The sequence below is a fragment of the Cherax quadricarinatus genome, chromosome 7 (genome assembly GCF_038502225.1).
Source record: "Cherax quadricarinatus isolate ZL_2023a chromosome 7, ASM3850222v1, whole genome shotgun sequence".
Classification (NCBI taxonomy): domain Eukaryota; kingdom Metazoa; phylum Arthropoda; class Malacostraca; order Decapoda; family Parastacidae; genus Cherax; species Cherax quadricarinatus.
Window position 1 is genome coordinate 17,817,180 of NC_091298.1, and position 16,439 is coordinate 17,833,618.

The 16,439-nt window shown below is 42.1% G+C and overlaps 1 protein-coding gene across 1 annotated transcript in view; it reads left to right on the forward strand.

Moving 5' to 3' along the window:
• The window catches only part of Ssrp (structure specific recognition protein), a 95,472-nt gene that overhangs the window by 59,133 nt on the left and 19,900 nt on the right, over window positions 1-16,439 (forward strand). Inside the window, exons 9-10 of the mRNA XM_070082345.1 lie at window positions 11,533-11,649; window positions 15,707-15,876. Of these exons, the coding sequence (XP_069938446.1) occupies window positions 11,533-11,649; window positions 15,707-15,876 (287 nt within the window). The remainder of the gene's footprint in view (window positions 1-11,532; window positions 11,650-15,706; window positions 15,877-16,439) is intronic.

Genomic DNA, 16,439 nt, shown 5'->3' on the forward strand with positions numbered 1-16,439 from the left:
TCGTACTTTTTTTTTTTTGGTCTAAACCCAAACTGGCATGGGTTAAGTATGTTGTAGGAGTAGTGTCGCTTGTGTATTATTTTTTCAAATATCGTAAAAGTGTTGAACCATGATGAAAGTTATTTCTTTCTTTTTGGGCCACCCTACCTTGGTGGGGAATAGCTGACATGTTAAAAAATATACATTGGAACCTTGGTTTTCGTATGCCCTGGTTTTCATAGGATTTGGTTTTTGACAACTTTTTTCATTGAAATTTTGTCCCAGTTTTCATACATCCGCTCAGCTTTCATAGAGTTGACAATGGTCTGCCGTACCAAACATGTCCACCTACCTGCGCCCACATAAAGCATCCCATACGTTCTGACTCAGTCTGGCTTTGTTTCTGCTGAGTGAGCATTACCCCGCTCGTTCATCCAAGACTTTTCATAATAATTCATTGTTTTTTGTGATTGTTTATTGAATGCAACTGCAAAATAAAGCACCATGGGGCCAAAGAAAGTTTCAAGTGCCAGGCCTTTGATAAAGAAGGTGAGAAACGTGATAGAATTCAAGAAAGAACTTGTAGCAAAATACGAAAGTGGCCACGTACACATGGCTGATCTCGCCAGTAAAAGACAAAGAATGGAAGTAACCCTGGATAGGGCCTTGATACCTGAGGTCCTTATGGAGGGGGATTCCCCTTCCAAACAATAACCTCTCCTCCTCCCTCTTCCCTCCTCGCCATCTTCCATATGCCAACAAGAGTCTTCAGTAAAGGTAAAATTGATGTTAAAGTTCATTTATCCATTTCATTAGTCATTTATATATATTTCTCATTGTTTTCTGTATGTAAAGCTATAGTTATTCTCTGTAAAATACAGTGTACCCTCAACCAACGGCATTACAGTGGACCCCTGGATAGCGACTTTAATCCGTGCAAGAGGGCTGATTGTTATGCGAAATGTTCGGTATGCGAATGAATTTTCCCCATAAGAAATAATGGAAATCAAATTAATCCGTGCAAGACACCCAAAAGTATGAAAAAAAAATTTTTACCACATGAAATATACATTTTCCTACACACAAAGAGAAGGATACATGCACAATAGTAGAGTAGTACATGCACAATATATATTGTGCATGTACTACTATACTAAATGAAGAATAAATGACACTTACCTTTATTGAAGATGCAGCAATGACTGATGAGACACTGTGTCCTGGGAGTGCCTTTTCCTCCTGAGTACTGTAGGTCCTGTTTGGCATTTTCTTCCAGAACAGGCCTTATCACACTGTGTATGCCACTACGATTCTTAAATCTCTCAAACCAACCTTTGCTGGCTTTAAATTCACCAATATGAGCACTAATTCCAGGCATTTTTCCCTGTTCACCTGGGTGTTAGTCGACTGGTGTGGGTTGCATCCTGGGAGACAAGATTAAGGACCCCAATGGAAATAAGTTAGACAGTCTTCGATGACACTGACTTTTTTGGGTTATCCTGGGTGGCAAATCCTCTGGGGTTAATTGTTTCTTGGTATTCTCAATTAGCCACACCAACAACGGTGCTACAGCAGCAGCAGCAGCTGACGGTGGTACAGCAGCAACCGACGATGCTACAGCAGCAACAGACGATGCTACAGCAGCAGCAGACGATGCTACAGCAGCAACAGATGATGCTACAGCAGCAACAGACGATGCTACAGCAGCAGCAGACGATGCTACAGCAGCAGCAGACGATGCTACAGCAGCAGCAGACGATGCTACAGCAGCAGCAGAGGATGCTACAGCAGCAGCAGACGATGCTACAGCAGCAGCAGACGATGCTACAGCAGCAGCAGACGATGCTACAGCAGCAGCAGACGATGCTACAGCAGCAGCAGACGGTGCTACAGCAGCAGCAGCAGCTGACGGTGGTACAACAGCAGCAGCAGCTCACAGTGCAGCAGCAGCTGACGGTGGTACAGCAGCAGCAGCAGCTGTACCACCAATAGTAGCGATGGTTGATTGGGGTTTATTATACAACCTGGCCAGCTCGGAGACACGCACTCCACTTTCATACTTATCAGTGATCTTTTTCTTCATCTCTATAGTAATTCTCACCCTTATTGCTGTAGAGTTGGCACTAGAAGCTTTCTTGGGGCCCATGGTCACTTATTTTCCAGAAAAAATCACCAAAAACACTGTAATAATATGAAATGTTCCGATTGTATGCTTGGATGTTACCGCGGAGGCTGGCTGGTAAACAATGCCACCGGCGGAACATGTGAGCGTGGCTCAGGCCGCACATTGGACGCGTCTCGGACGAAGAGCGGTGAGCGGGTTTTTGGACGGTATGCGAGGCAAAATTTTTGCGAAAAAAGTGAGCGGTATGCGGATTGTACGGTATGCGATGCGTGCGGTATGCGGGGGTCCACTGTAATCCGTTCCAGAGAGCTTGCCATTAGTTGAATATGCCATTGGTCAAATTAATTTTCCCCATAAGAAATAATGGAAATAGAATTAATCCATTCTTGACACCCCAAAGTATGAAAAAAAAAAATTTTTTTACATGAAATATACATATCCCTACACCAGAACGAATGGGACATGCAAAATAAACAATATTTAAATGCCACTTACCTTTATTGTGGAGTTGTTAATGAGTGATGAGACAGGAGGGAAGATGATGCAGGTGTTTTATTGTTTGAGAGGGGAATCCCCTTCCATAAATACTTGAGGTACCAAGTCCTTTGGTGGGGTTACCTCCCTTCGGGAGGTAACCCTTCGGGATTGATGGGATAAAGATAGAAATGTTAAAAGCAGGTGGGGATATAGTTTTGGAGTGGTTGGTGCAATTGTTTAATAAATGTATGGAAGAGGGTAAGGTACCTAGGGATTGGCAGAGAGCATGCATAGTTCCTTTGTATAAAGGCAAAGGGGAAAAAAGAGAGTGCAAAAATTATAGGGGGATAAGTCTGTTGAGTGTACCTGGTAAAGTGTATGGTAGAGTTATAATTGAAAGAATTAAGAGTAAGACGGAGAATAGGATAGCAGATGAACAAGGAGGCTTTAGGAAAGGTAGGGGGTGTGTGGACCAGGTGTTTACAGTGAAACATATAAGTGAACAGTATTTAGATAAGGCTAAAGAGGTCTTTGTGGCATTTATGGATTTGGAAAAGGCGTATGACAGGGTGGATAGGGGGGCAATGTGGCAGATGTTGCAAGTGTATGGTGTAGGAGGTAGGTTACTGAAAGCAGTGAAGAGTTTTTACGAGGATAGTGAGGCTCAAGTTAGAGTATGTAGGAAAGAGGGAAATTTTTTCCCAGTAAAAGTAGGCCTTAGACAAGGATGTGTGATGTCACCGTGGTTGTTTAATATATTTATAGATGGGGTTGTAAGAGAAGTAAATGCGAGGGTCTTGGCAAGAGGCGTGGAGTTAAAAGATAAAGAATCACACACAAAGTGGGAGTTGTCACAGCTGCTCTTTGCTGATGACACTGTGCTCTTGGGAGATTCTGAAGAGAAGTTGCAGAGATTGGTGGATGAATTTGGTAGGGTGTGCAAAAGAAGAAAATTAAAGGTGAATACAGGAAAGAGTAAGGTTATGAGGATAACAAAAAGATTAGGTGATGAAAGATTGAATATCAGATTGGAGGGAGAGAGTATGGAGGAGGTGAACGTATTCAGATATTTGGGAGTGGACGTGTCAGCGGATGGGTCTATGAAAGATGAGGTGAATCATAGAATTGATGAGGGAAAAAGAGTGAGTGGTGCACTTAGGAGTCTGTGGAGACAAAGAACTTTGTCCTTGGAGGCAAAGAGGGGAATGTATGAGAGTATAGTTTTACCAACGCTCTTATATGGGTGTGAAGCGTGGGTGATGAATGTTGCAGCGAGGAGAAGGCTGGAGGCAGTGGAGATGTCATGTCTGAGGGCAATGTGTGGTGTGAATATAATGCAGAGAATTCGTAGTTTGGAAGTTAGGAGGAGGTGCGGGATTACCAAAACTGTTGTCCAGAGGGCTGAGGAAGGGTTGTTGAGGTGGTTCGGACATGTAGAGAGAATGGAGCGAAACAGAATGACTTCAAGAGTGTATCAGTCTGTAGTGGAAGGAAGGCGGGGTAGGGGTCGGCCTAGGAAGGGTTGGAGGGAGGGGGTAAAGGAGGTTTTGTGTGCGAGGGGCTTGGACTTCCAGCAGGCATGCGTGAGCGTGTTTGATAGGAGTGAATGGAGACAAATGGTTTTTAATACTTGACGTGCTGTTGGAGTGTGAGCAAAGTAACATTTATGAAGGGATTCAGGGAAACCGGCAGGCCGGACTTGAGTCCTGGAGATGGGAAGTACAGTGCCTGCACTCTGAAGGAGGGGTGTTAATGTTGCAGTTTAAAAACTGTAGTGTAAAGCACCCTTCTGGCAAGACAGTGATGGAGTGAATGATGGTGAAAGTTTTTCTTTTTCGGGCCACCCTGCCTTGGTGGGAATCGGCCGGTGTGATAATAAATAAAAAAAATAATAACCTCCCTTCTTGGTTTTTTAATGCCACTAGGACCAGCTTGAGAGTCACTGGACCCCTGTCGCACAAAATGACTGTCCAGAGAGCTCTGTTTCTCATGTGCCCTTAGGATTTCCCTAAAATAGGACACAAGAGTGTCATTGTACATGTTGCCAATACGGCTTGCAACTTCTGTGACAGGATAAAATTCATCGATGAATGTTTTTTTTTTTTTTTTTTTTTACACAGGGTTTGACAAGGTTAAGAATCCCTAGCTTTATTGACAAGCTATTTACAGGTTAAGGATTCCTAACTTTATTGGCAAGCTAAGAGCTGTTACCTACATCAGCTCATTTGAAAGCATTTTTATTGTTATGAGACATACAGGTAGGGAACAGGATGAAGTTGGAGCCATCTGTGGGCCAGCATTTTCATTTGATCAACTGACTTTATCTCGTTGACATCATTATGCTGTACGAATGTGTTCCATACTCGAGTCATCCTGGGTATATATGATCTCAGATGGAGTGATGTTCTGGAGAAGGGTACAGCCAGAGTGAAGTTGCTGCTTTCTGCCCGTCTTGTGGCATAAAAGCTTGTTGCACGCTGTCCGTTGTAAACATTGAACACATTTCCCTAATCCTCCATCTCTCTTCATCCTGCTCTGAAGAACATTCCTGAGATGTGATCTATTGCTGTAGCACCTGAAGCTCTTGCAGGTCTGCAGTGGTTAGTTCTTCCTCATCGTTCTGCACCAACTCTTCTACATCCTTGCCACAAACTTCCAACCCCAAGGACTTCCCCAATGACACAGTAGCTTCCAATACTGGCATAGCCTCCTGAGGGTTAGCCCCAAACCCTTCAAAATCCCTCTCTTATACATATTCTGGCCACAGTTTCCTCCAAGCAGAGTTCAAGGTCCTCTTAGTCACTCCCTCCCAAGCCTTACCTATAAGGTTTACACAACTGAGGATATTGAAGTGATCTTTCCAAAACTCTCTTAGGGTCAGTTGAGTGTCTGAGGTCACTTCAAAGCACTTTTGAAACACTGCTTTTGTGTAGAGTTTTTTGAAGTTTGAAATGACCTGCTGGTCCATGGGCTGGAGGAGAGGAGTTGTATTAGGAGGCAAAAACTTCACCTTAACAAAACCAAACTCTATTGCAATTTGCTCTTGCAAGTCATGAGGATGAGCAGGAGCATTGTCCATTACCAGGAGGCACTTGAGTGACAATTTATTTGTCACAGTGGGGCCAAACACACCATAAAACCAGTCCAAGAAGAATTCCCTAGTGACACTTGCCTTACTGTTTGATCTCCACAGCACACACAAATTACCCTTGACGATATTGCTTTTTCTTGAAAACTGGGAGTTTCAGAGTGATACACCAATAAAGGCTTCACTTTGCAATCTCCACTAGCATTACTACACAATATTAATGTCAGCCTGTCTTTCATAGGCTTATGTCTTGGGATTGCCTTTTCCTCCTGAGTAATGTAGGTCCTGTTTGGCATTTTCTTCCAAAACAAGCCTTTTTCGTCACAATTAAACACTTGTTCAGGTTTTAAGTTTTCAGTCTCTTTGTATTCCTTAAAGTCCTTCACATATTTTTCAGCCGCTTTTTTTTTGTCTGAACTGGCTGCCTCACCATGCCTTACCACACTGTGTATGCCACTACGAATCTTAAATCTCTCAAACCAGCCTTTGCTGGCCTTAAATTCATCATCAGCAGCACTGTTTTGAAGCATGTTCTTAATGAGATCATCATGCAACTTCCATGCCTTTTCACAAATTATAGACTGAGAAACACTCTCTCCTGATAATTGTTTTTCGTTTATCCATACCAATAACAGTCTCTCTACCTCTTCAATTATTTGCGGTCTCCGTTTTGAAAACATACTTTAACCTTTCACAACAACAGCTTCCTTGATTACCTTTCTGTTCGCCAAGATAGTACTGATAGTTGAATGTGATTTGTTGTATTGCCTTTCCTACTCAGATATACGCACTCCACTCTCGTATTTTTCAATTATCTCTTTCTTTATTTCCATCGTAATTCTCACCTTTTTTAACACAGGCTTGGCACTAGGAGCTTTTTTGGGGCCCATGGTGGCTTATTTAGCAGTTACAAGCACTAAAAACACTGGAATAATCCAAAATATATGGCAGGCACACGTGGAATCGACCGCAACAGCTTGTAAACAATAACACACTGAGTCTTGGAGTGGCTGGGCCCGCTCAGGCCGTGCTCCCGGCGCATGGACACATTCCAGACAAATGTCGTTGGTAGAGTTTTTTGCCATTGGTAGAGACATTTTTTTTTTATGCCTAAAAGCGCCATTAGACGAATTTGCCAATACTTAATGCCGCCGTTAGTTGAGGGTCCACTATATTTTCTGTTAATATTTTTGGGTGTCTTGAACGGATTAATTGGATTTACATTATTTCTTATAGGAAGTGTTACTTTAGTTTTCGTACAATTCGGTTTTCATCAGACTTTCTGGAATGAATTAATCATGAAAACCGAGTTTCCACTGTATATACAGCCTCTTCTTACTTAGTGGTGTACGTACTTGTTTACTGACGATTCGGACTTACGACGGGCTCTGACCAGTATGCATACCTAAATAATGTATATTAGAGCTGAGTTTCTCTTTTCTGTTTATTACAATACATCTACCATCCGACTAACGACCTGCTTGACATTTGATGACTCGACTTACAACCGTGTTTTTTATGCCAAATTTCTGGGAAATAAACAAGTGTTTGTGTTGTACACAGTGTTTATCCTAAACCTTACTGTATAAAATACAGTACTAACAGCATAAAAAGTAAAGTAAAACATGAAATACGAAAATAAAACAATAAAATAAAGACATTACAAAAATGTTATGTTGATATTCAGTAGTAAAGTTCGATTTACGTCCATTTCAACTTACGACCGGTTTCTCGGAACCGAACTCGGTCGTAAGTCGGATGGTAGGTGTATATATAAAATGCACAGTAACTTTAAAACACTTTAAATTTTGCAAAGTTTCCAGAGGAGGTGCGTGGACGCTGTAATAGCGACTCTGAGAGCTGTATAAATGAAGTTTTGGTTGTACAGTGGACCCTCGCCTAACGCACGCATCGCATAACGTTAAATCCGCCTAGCGATACATTTTAACGCAAAAATTTTGCCTCGGCTAGTGCTAAAAACTCGCTCAACGCGATTCATTCGAGACGCGTCCACGTGCGGCCTGAGCCCGCCTCACTTGTTCCGTGGGTGCCAGTGTTTACAAGCCAGCCACCTCGGTCACTTCCAAGCATACAATCGGAACATTTCATATTATCACAGCCTTTTTAGTGATTACACCTGCGAAATAAGTCACCATGGGCCCCAAGAAAGCTTCTAGTGCCAACCCTACAGCAAAAAGAGTGAGAATTACTATGGATATGAAGAAAGAGATCATTGCTAAGTATGAAAGTAGAGTGAGTGTCTCCGAGCTGGCCAGGTTGTACACAAAACCCCAATCAACCATCGCTACTATTGTGGCAAAGAAAATGACAATCAAGGAAGCTGTTCTTGCCGAAGGTGCAACTTTGTTTTCGAAACAGAGATCGCAAGTGATAGAAGATGTTGAGAGACTGTTATTGGGGTGGATAAACGAAAAACAGATAGCAGGAGATAGCATCTCTCAAGCGATCATATGTGAAAAGGCTAGGAAATTGCATGACGATTTAATTAGAAAAATGCCTGCAACTAGTGATGATGTGAGTGAATTTAAGGCCAGCAAAGGTTGGTTTGAGAGATTTAAGAATCGTAGTGGCATACATCGTGTGATAGGGCATGGTGAGGCTGCCAGTTCGGACCATAAAGCGGCTGAAAAATATGTGCAGGAATTAAAGGAGTACATAGACAGTGAAGGACTGAAACCAGAACAAGTGTTTAATTGTGACGAAACAGGCCTGTTTTGGAAGAAAATGCCAAGCAGGACCTACATTACTCAGGAGGAAAAGGCACTCCCAGGACATAAGCCTATGAAAGACAGGCTTACTCTGTTGATGTGTGCCAATGCTAGTGGTGATTGCAAAGTGAAGCCTTTATTGGTGTATCACTCTGAAACTCCCAGAGTGTTCAGGAAAAACAATGTCCTCAAGGCTAATTTGTGTGTGCTGTGGAGGGCAAACAGTAAGGCATGGGCCACTAGGGACTTTTTCTGTGACTGGTTACACCATGCATTTGCCCCCACTGTGAAAAATTACCTAATTGAAAAGAAATTAGATCTTAAGTGCCTCCTGGTATTAGACAGTGTTCCTGGTCATCCTTCAGATGTGGCAGAGCGACTTTCTGCGGAAATGAGCTTCATTAAGGTCAAGTTTTTGCCTCCTAATACCACTCCTCTCCTGCAGCCCATGGACCAGCAGGTCATTTCCAACTTCAAGAAACTGTACACAAAAGCTATGTTTGAAAGGTGCTTTGTAGTGACCTCAGAAACTCAATTGACTCTAAGAGAGTTTTGGAGAGATCACTTTAGCATCCTCAGTTGTGTAAACATTATAGGTAAGGCTTGGGAGGAAGTGACTAAGAGGACCTTGAACTCCGCTTGGAAGAAACTGTGACCAGAATGTGTAGACAAAAGGGATTTTGAAGGGTTTGAGGCTAACCCTGGGAATCCTATGTCAGTTGAGGAATCCATTGTGGCATTGGGGAAGTCCTTGGGGTTGGAGGTTAGTGGGGAGGATGTGGAAGAGTTGGAGGAGGAGGACAATGACGAACTAACCACTGATGAGCTGCTAGATCATCTTCAACAGCAAGAGGCGACTCCTGAGGAAACTGCTTCGGAGGAGGGGATAGAGAAATTGAAGAAGTTGCCTACTTCAAAGATTAAGGAAATGTGTGCAATGTGGCTCAAAGTGCAAACCATTTTTGATGAAAATCGCCCTCACACAGCTATTGCAAGCCGTGCTGGTGACTATTACACTGACAATGTTGTGAAACACTGTAGGAATGTCATAAAGGAACGGGAGGTACAGGCCTCTATGGACAGATATGTTGTGCAACAGAGGTCCAGTGACTCTCAAGCTGGTCCTAGTGGCTTTAAAAGAAGGGAAGTAACCCCGGAAAAGGACTTGCCACCTCAAGTCCTAATGGAAGGGGATTCCCCTTCTAAACACTAACACCATCAAAACTCTCCCCTCCTCCCATCCCATCAATCATCACCAGATCTTCAATAAAGGTAAGTGTCATGTAATTGTGCATGTCTTCTTCAGTTTGTGTGTATTAAAATTAATACAGTGGACCCCCGGTTAACGATATTTTTTCACTCCATAAGTATGTTCAGGTGCCAGTACTGACCGAATTTATTCCCATAAGGAATATTGTGAAGTAGATTAGTCCATTTCAGACCCCGAAACATACACGTACAAACGCACTTACATAAATACACTTACATAATTGGTCGCATTCGGAGGTAATCGTTATGCGGGGGTCCACTGTATTTCATGTGGTAAAAATTTTTTTTTGTTCATACTTTGGGGTGTCAGGAATGGATTAATTTGATTTCCATTATTTCTTATGGGGAAAATTAATTCGCCTAATGATAATTTCGCCTAACGTTGAGCTCTCAGGAACGGATTAATAGCGTTAGGCGAGGGTCCACTGTAATTTGAAATATCCTTGTTAGCGAATCGCCGTAAAGCAGGGCCCTCCTGTACTTTATATCTTTTTTTTTTTTAAGCTCATAGAAATTTAGTTTATTGAGTGTATGAGACTGATTTTGACTTTATGATATATCTTTCTTTCAACACACCGGCCATATCCCACCGAGGCGGGGTGGCCCAAAAGGAAAAACGAAAGTTTCTCCTTTTACATTTAGTAATATATACAGAAGAGGTTACTAACCCCTTGCTCCCGGCATTTTAGTCGCCTCTTACAACACGCATGGCTTACGGAGGAAGAATTCTGTTCCACTTCCCCATGGAGATAAGAGGAAATAAACAAGAATAAGAACTAGAAAGAAAATAGAAGAAAACCCAGAGGGGTGTGTATATATATATATGTGCTTGTACATGTATGTGTAGTGTGACCTAAGTGTAAGTAGAAGTAGCAAGACATACCTGAAATCTTGCATGTTCATGATACCGAAAAAAGGACACCAGCAATCGTACCAGCATGTAAAACAAATACAGGCTTTCGTTTTACACTCACTTGGCAGGACAGTAGTACCTCCCTGGGCGGTTGCTGTCTACCAACCTACTACCTATGTTTATGATATATGTAGTACATAAAATACTGAATAATTTAGTTTTATGAAAGAAATGAAGTTGGATGTCATAGCACTTAAGCAAAAGAGCTAAAAGGAGCTTTAAATCAAGTGCATCTAAAAGAACTAAGGTTAAAGAAGTAGTGGTAATATTAAATGATCAATTGTGGAAAGAAAGAGGGAAAATAAATGCTTAAATCTAAGAAATATATAGATTTGAGTAAAAGGTATGTGACAAATGAGTTGCAGTTTTTATGCTATTGTTCTTTGATAAGTCAAAAAGCATTATCACAGGTATACCTGATTGTAATTACTGGAGAAGAGATGTAATCATCATTCTTATCATTCATTTTCAATTTGTCATATGATTATCTTAAACTTGGTAGGGCGAGTAGCACTTAATATTGTGCTTTCTTTTGCATCCCATTCCACTGATCTGCTTATGAAAAAATTATGTATCTTTCAGGCACTTCTTTCTCTTCCCAGTTTACAAGTGCGGCCCCTCTCTCACTTGATTGTGCTAGAAATCAACTTCATTGATTTTAGCATATAATTTTATAATAATTTATTATACATCTTATCAGCCAACATGGGCATTTAAAAAGTATTGTCAGTCTTTCTTTATAGCTCATCTTTCTTAGTTTTAGGAAACGTTTTATAGCATGTCTTTTGACTTTTTTCTTATAGCATTTGTTTAGCACTGACTGTAAGCCTGATTTTTTGTATAAAACATATTCCTTAGCAATTATATAAATTTTTGCATTATAATAAAAAAGTGTTTTTGTGTCTGAATTTCTTATGAATATTTTTTATTTAATTTTTTGTTTCTGAATAAGGTTGAGGTTAAGAATGGAGTCATCAATACCTTCAGCAGCATTGAGAAGGGGGAGTACAATCGCTTGTTTGATTATGTAAATCAGAAGAAATTGAGAATCAAGAATAGAGGAAAAATGGTAAGCCTAACACTTTAATTTGCCATTGTAAAAATGCCTGAATTTGTATGGAGATGTCTAGCCAACAGTGTATATTATAAGTTGTCGGCAAAAATCCACAACATGCATTCATATTGGTATTGTTTGTTCCTGTTCTGTCTGCCCTTAAATTCTTCTTTTTCTTTTCTCTCCCACTTTCCTTATACTGTATAATATTCTGTTTCATTAATTTTTAAATTCTGGTAAAGTCTTATAGATTCAATTTTGATTAGTTTTATAAAATAGTGTAAGAGTTGTGAATTTACGTGCTCTCACATGCACACACATGCACGTACCCGCACACAGTTCCATACATAGCTTTAAGTTCCATACATAGCTTTAAGATGGGGTATGATAAAACTCATGGAGCAGGGAGAGTGAATTAGTATCAACCAGTGAAGAGGCGGGGCCAGGAGCTATGACTCGACCCCTGCAACCACATATAGGTGAGTACATATATGCGAGTAAAGACAAAGCTCACAGGAGTAATAACATATGTGATCTTCCTGTCTGAGTATCAGATCTTGAGGGAAGATGGAAGAACAGAGGGGAAGGAGGAGGAGGAGTTGCATTGCTTATCAAAGAACAATGGAGTTTTGAGGAGATGGGAGGACTAGTCATAGGTGAATCGGATGACTACATAGTAGGAGCTCCTCTAGCTGCTGGGCCAAAAGTGATGGTAGCAGTGATGTACAATCTGCCAGTGGACAGTAAGGGACCAAGACAAGAATACAGTGAGAGCAACAGACTGATGGTGGTTACACTGGCCGAGGTGGCCAGAGGGGCCCATGTAAGTAGGGCGAAGTACTCATGATGGGGGATTTCAACCACAAGGAGATAGACTGGGAAAATCTGGAGGCACATGGGGGACCGGAGATGTGGAGAACCAAGATGCTAGATGTGGTGCTGGAAAGCTTAATGTACTAACATGTTAGGGACACAACCAGAGAAAGAGGAGATGATGAACCAGCAAGGCTGAACCTCACATTCACCTTGAACACTTCAGACATAGGGGATATTACACACAATATGCTCTTTGGTACTGTGATCACGTGGTTCTGAGTTTTGAATGCATAATAGTTAACAATAAAGGATGAAGCAGCACGAGAGTGACGGGAGACACCAAACTTCAAAAAAGGGGACTACACATGTATGAGGCATGAAGCACGAAGAAGGCGACCAGAGCTGTCGTGAGATGGGAAGGAAGAAGGATGAGGATGGAAATACTGGAAAAGGATGGGAGGGAGGAGGAGAGGAGGAAAACAGTCAAGTGGCCCTACCACTTTGGGACATGTGGTACAGAAGTACTGCAGGCGTAGATGGAGAGGGATGAACGAGGTGCAGTGGGTAAGAGAGCTAGAGGGGAAGACAGTAAACAAAATGATGGAACACGTGACTGCAGAGTGCAAGGAGGCAGAGGAGAAGTTCATGGCAAGGGGCAACAGAAACAGTGGGAAGACCAGAGTGAGCCCATGGTTTACCCAGAGGTGTGGAGAGTCCAAAGCCAAATATGTTGGAGCATGGACAAAATATAGAAGGCAAAGGACTTGGGACAGCAGGAAGTTGAGCTGAAGAGCCAGAAATGAATATGCATGGATAAGGAGAGAGGCTCAGCAACAAAATGAGAATGACATAGCATCAAAAGCCAAATCTGACCCAAAGCTGTTACACAGCAACATCAGGAGGACACAGCAACAGTCAAAGACTAGGTGATCAGGCTGAGGAAGGAAAAAGGGGAGCTCACAGGGAGCAACAAGAAAGTATGTGAGGAGCTCAGTTCAGGATTCAGGGAGGTATTCACAGTGGAGACAGAGAGGCTTCCAGCAAACTGAGGGAGTAGGGTGCACTAGCAAGTGCTAGACACACTGCACACAACCGAGGAGGAGGTGAAGAAATTGCTAGGTGAACTAGATACCTTGAAGGCGGTGGGCCCAGATAACATTTCTCTTTGGGTCCTTAGAGATGGAGAAGATGTACTGTGTGTGTGGCACTAACAGTAATCTGTTGAAACAGGGCAACTATCTGAGGTGTGGAAGATAGCAATTGTAGTCCCAGTTTTTAAGGAGACGGACAGGCAGCACTACACTACCGACACCTGTTTCTGACATGTATGTAAAGTTATGGAGAAGATAATCAGGAGAAAAGTGGTGAAATACCAGCATGTCTTCAGGGAAGGAAAATCCTGCATCACAAACCTACTGGAGTTCTACAATAAGGTAACAGAAGTAAGACAGGAAAAAGAGGGATGGGTAGACCACATCTTCTTAGACTGTAAAAAGGCTTTCAATACAGTACCACACAAGAGACTGGTTGAAAAGCTAGAGGAGCAGGCAGGAATAGCAGGGAGAGTACTGCAATGGATCAGGGAATACCTGACAGGAAGGAAACAGAGGGTGTTGGTATGTAACGAGGTGTCGAGAGTGGGTGAATGTTTCAAGTGGGATTCCACGAGGGTCAGTCCTAGGTCCGGTGCTGTTTCTAGTACATATATATGAATCACATGATAGAAGGGATAAATTCAGAGGTATACTTGTTCGAAGATGATGTGAAGCTAATGAGAATATAAGCGGTTGAGTATCAGGTAAGCCTACAAGATCTGCACAGGCTGCAAGCCTGGTCTGACAAATAGTTCCTGGAGTTTAACCCCACAAGTGCAAAGTCACGAAGTTTGGGGAAGGAAGACAGCAGACGAAGTACAGCCTAGAAGGTCAGAGGCTGCAAAACTCACTTAAGGAAAAGGATCTTGGGGTGAACATCATACTGAGCACATCTCCTGAGGCACACATCAACCAGGTAACAGCTGCAGCATATGGATGCCTGGCAAACCTAGATAAGGAGTCATTCAATACACACACTGTACAGTGTGTACGTCAGGACCATATTGGAGTGTGCAGCACCAATATGGAATCCACACCTGGTCAAGGACATCAATAAATTAAAGTGCAAAGGTTTGCAACAAGATTAGTCCCAGAGCCAAGGGGTATGCCTGATGAGTGGTTAAGGGAAGTCAGCCTGATGACACTGGAAGACAGGAGGGACATAATAATGACATTTAAAATACAGTGGACCCTCCCTTTTTGTCGATCTCAGTTATCCCCGATTTCTGTTTTCGCCAATTTTTTTCGTCAAAATATTGGTTCCGTTTTCGTCGATGGCATGGAACCCATCCAGTGCCCAGCGTGCACACAAAGCCGCCTCCTACACGCATTCTGATGCAGTGTCGAGTTGTTTCTTGGTGAGTGAACATATCCTGCCAGGTCATACTAAACATTTCATAATAATCCATTTTTTTGGCATTTGTTTATTGTGTGTGACTGCTAAATAAGCCACCATGGTCCCAAAGAAAGGGGGGACATGATAACAACATACAAAATACTGAGAGGAATTGACAAGGTGGACAAAGACAGGATGTTCTAGAGATGGGACACAGCAACAAGGGGACACAGTTGGAAGTTGAAGACACAGATGAATCACAGGGATGTTAGGAAGTATTTCTTCAGCCACAGAGTAGTCAGGAAGTGGAATAGTTTGGGAAGCGATGTAGTGGAGGCAGGATCCATACATAGCTTTAAGCAGAGGTACGATAAAGCTCATGGTTCAGGGAGAGTGACCTAGTAGCGACCAGTGAAGAGGCGGGGCCAGGAGCTTGGACTCGACCCCTGCAACCTCAACTAGGTGAGTACAACTAGGTGAGTACACACACACACACACACACACACACACACACACACACACACACACACACACACACACACACACACACACACACACACACACACACACACACACACACACACACACACACACACACACACACACACACACACACACACACACACACACACACACACACACACACACACACATACACACATATACACACATATACACACATATACACACATATACACACACACATTCATACTCTCTCACTCTCTCTCACTCTCTCACACTTACACTCTCACTCACACTCTTTATTTATTCTTTTATTTTGTGTGTGCAGGTGTGTATATTCCTACTCATGTGTAGATTATTTTAGGAAATGGGTGGTCGAAAGGATGACTTCGCTGATAGTGATGCTGATGAACCTGACCCTTACATGAGACGAGTACGTGAGGAAGCTAAAGAACGTGATGACGATGATGAGGAAGACTCTAGTGAAGATGAAGACTTTGCCCCTGGTGAAGAAGGCAGTGATGTGGCAGAAGAGTAAGTCATTCATTCTCAATGAACGTACTGTAATTTTCCATTATCTGAATGACAAACTAAACTGAAAGTTTCAAGATACAGGTACTCATACACAAAATATATTCCCTACATTGGTAGGGAGAGTTTTTCTCCCAAAATCTGCTCCTCATAGAGGAACCTTATGAGGATGTTTCTTTCTGTGAATTGTTCCAACCCTGTTACTGTGACTTTTAATTCTTAATAGGGAAAGTATGTAATAGAATTATTGTTGAAAGTATTGGGGTAAGACTGAAAGGTTTGTGGAGGAACAAAGAGAATTTAATAAGGTTGATGTGTGTGTAAACCAAGTTATTACATTGAAGCATATAAGTGAACATTGCTCATATAAATTTAAGGAACTGTTTGTTACACTCAGAGATTAAGAAAAGGTATTTGATAGATGAGGGAAGAGCAGTGTAGCAGATGTTGGAAATGTATGGAATAATGATGGGTTGCTGAAAGCAGTAGTTTTTTTATGGATACAGGTCCGCCATCACAAATCTGGCATCATTGGGACCTGTAGTGTGCCGGATTTTTGAGTTTGC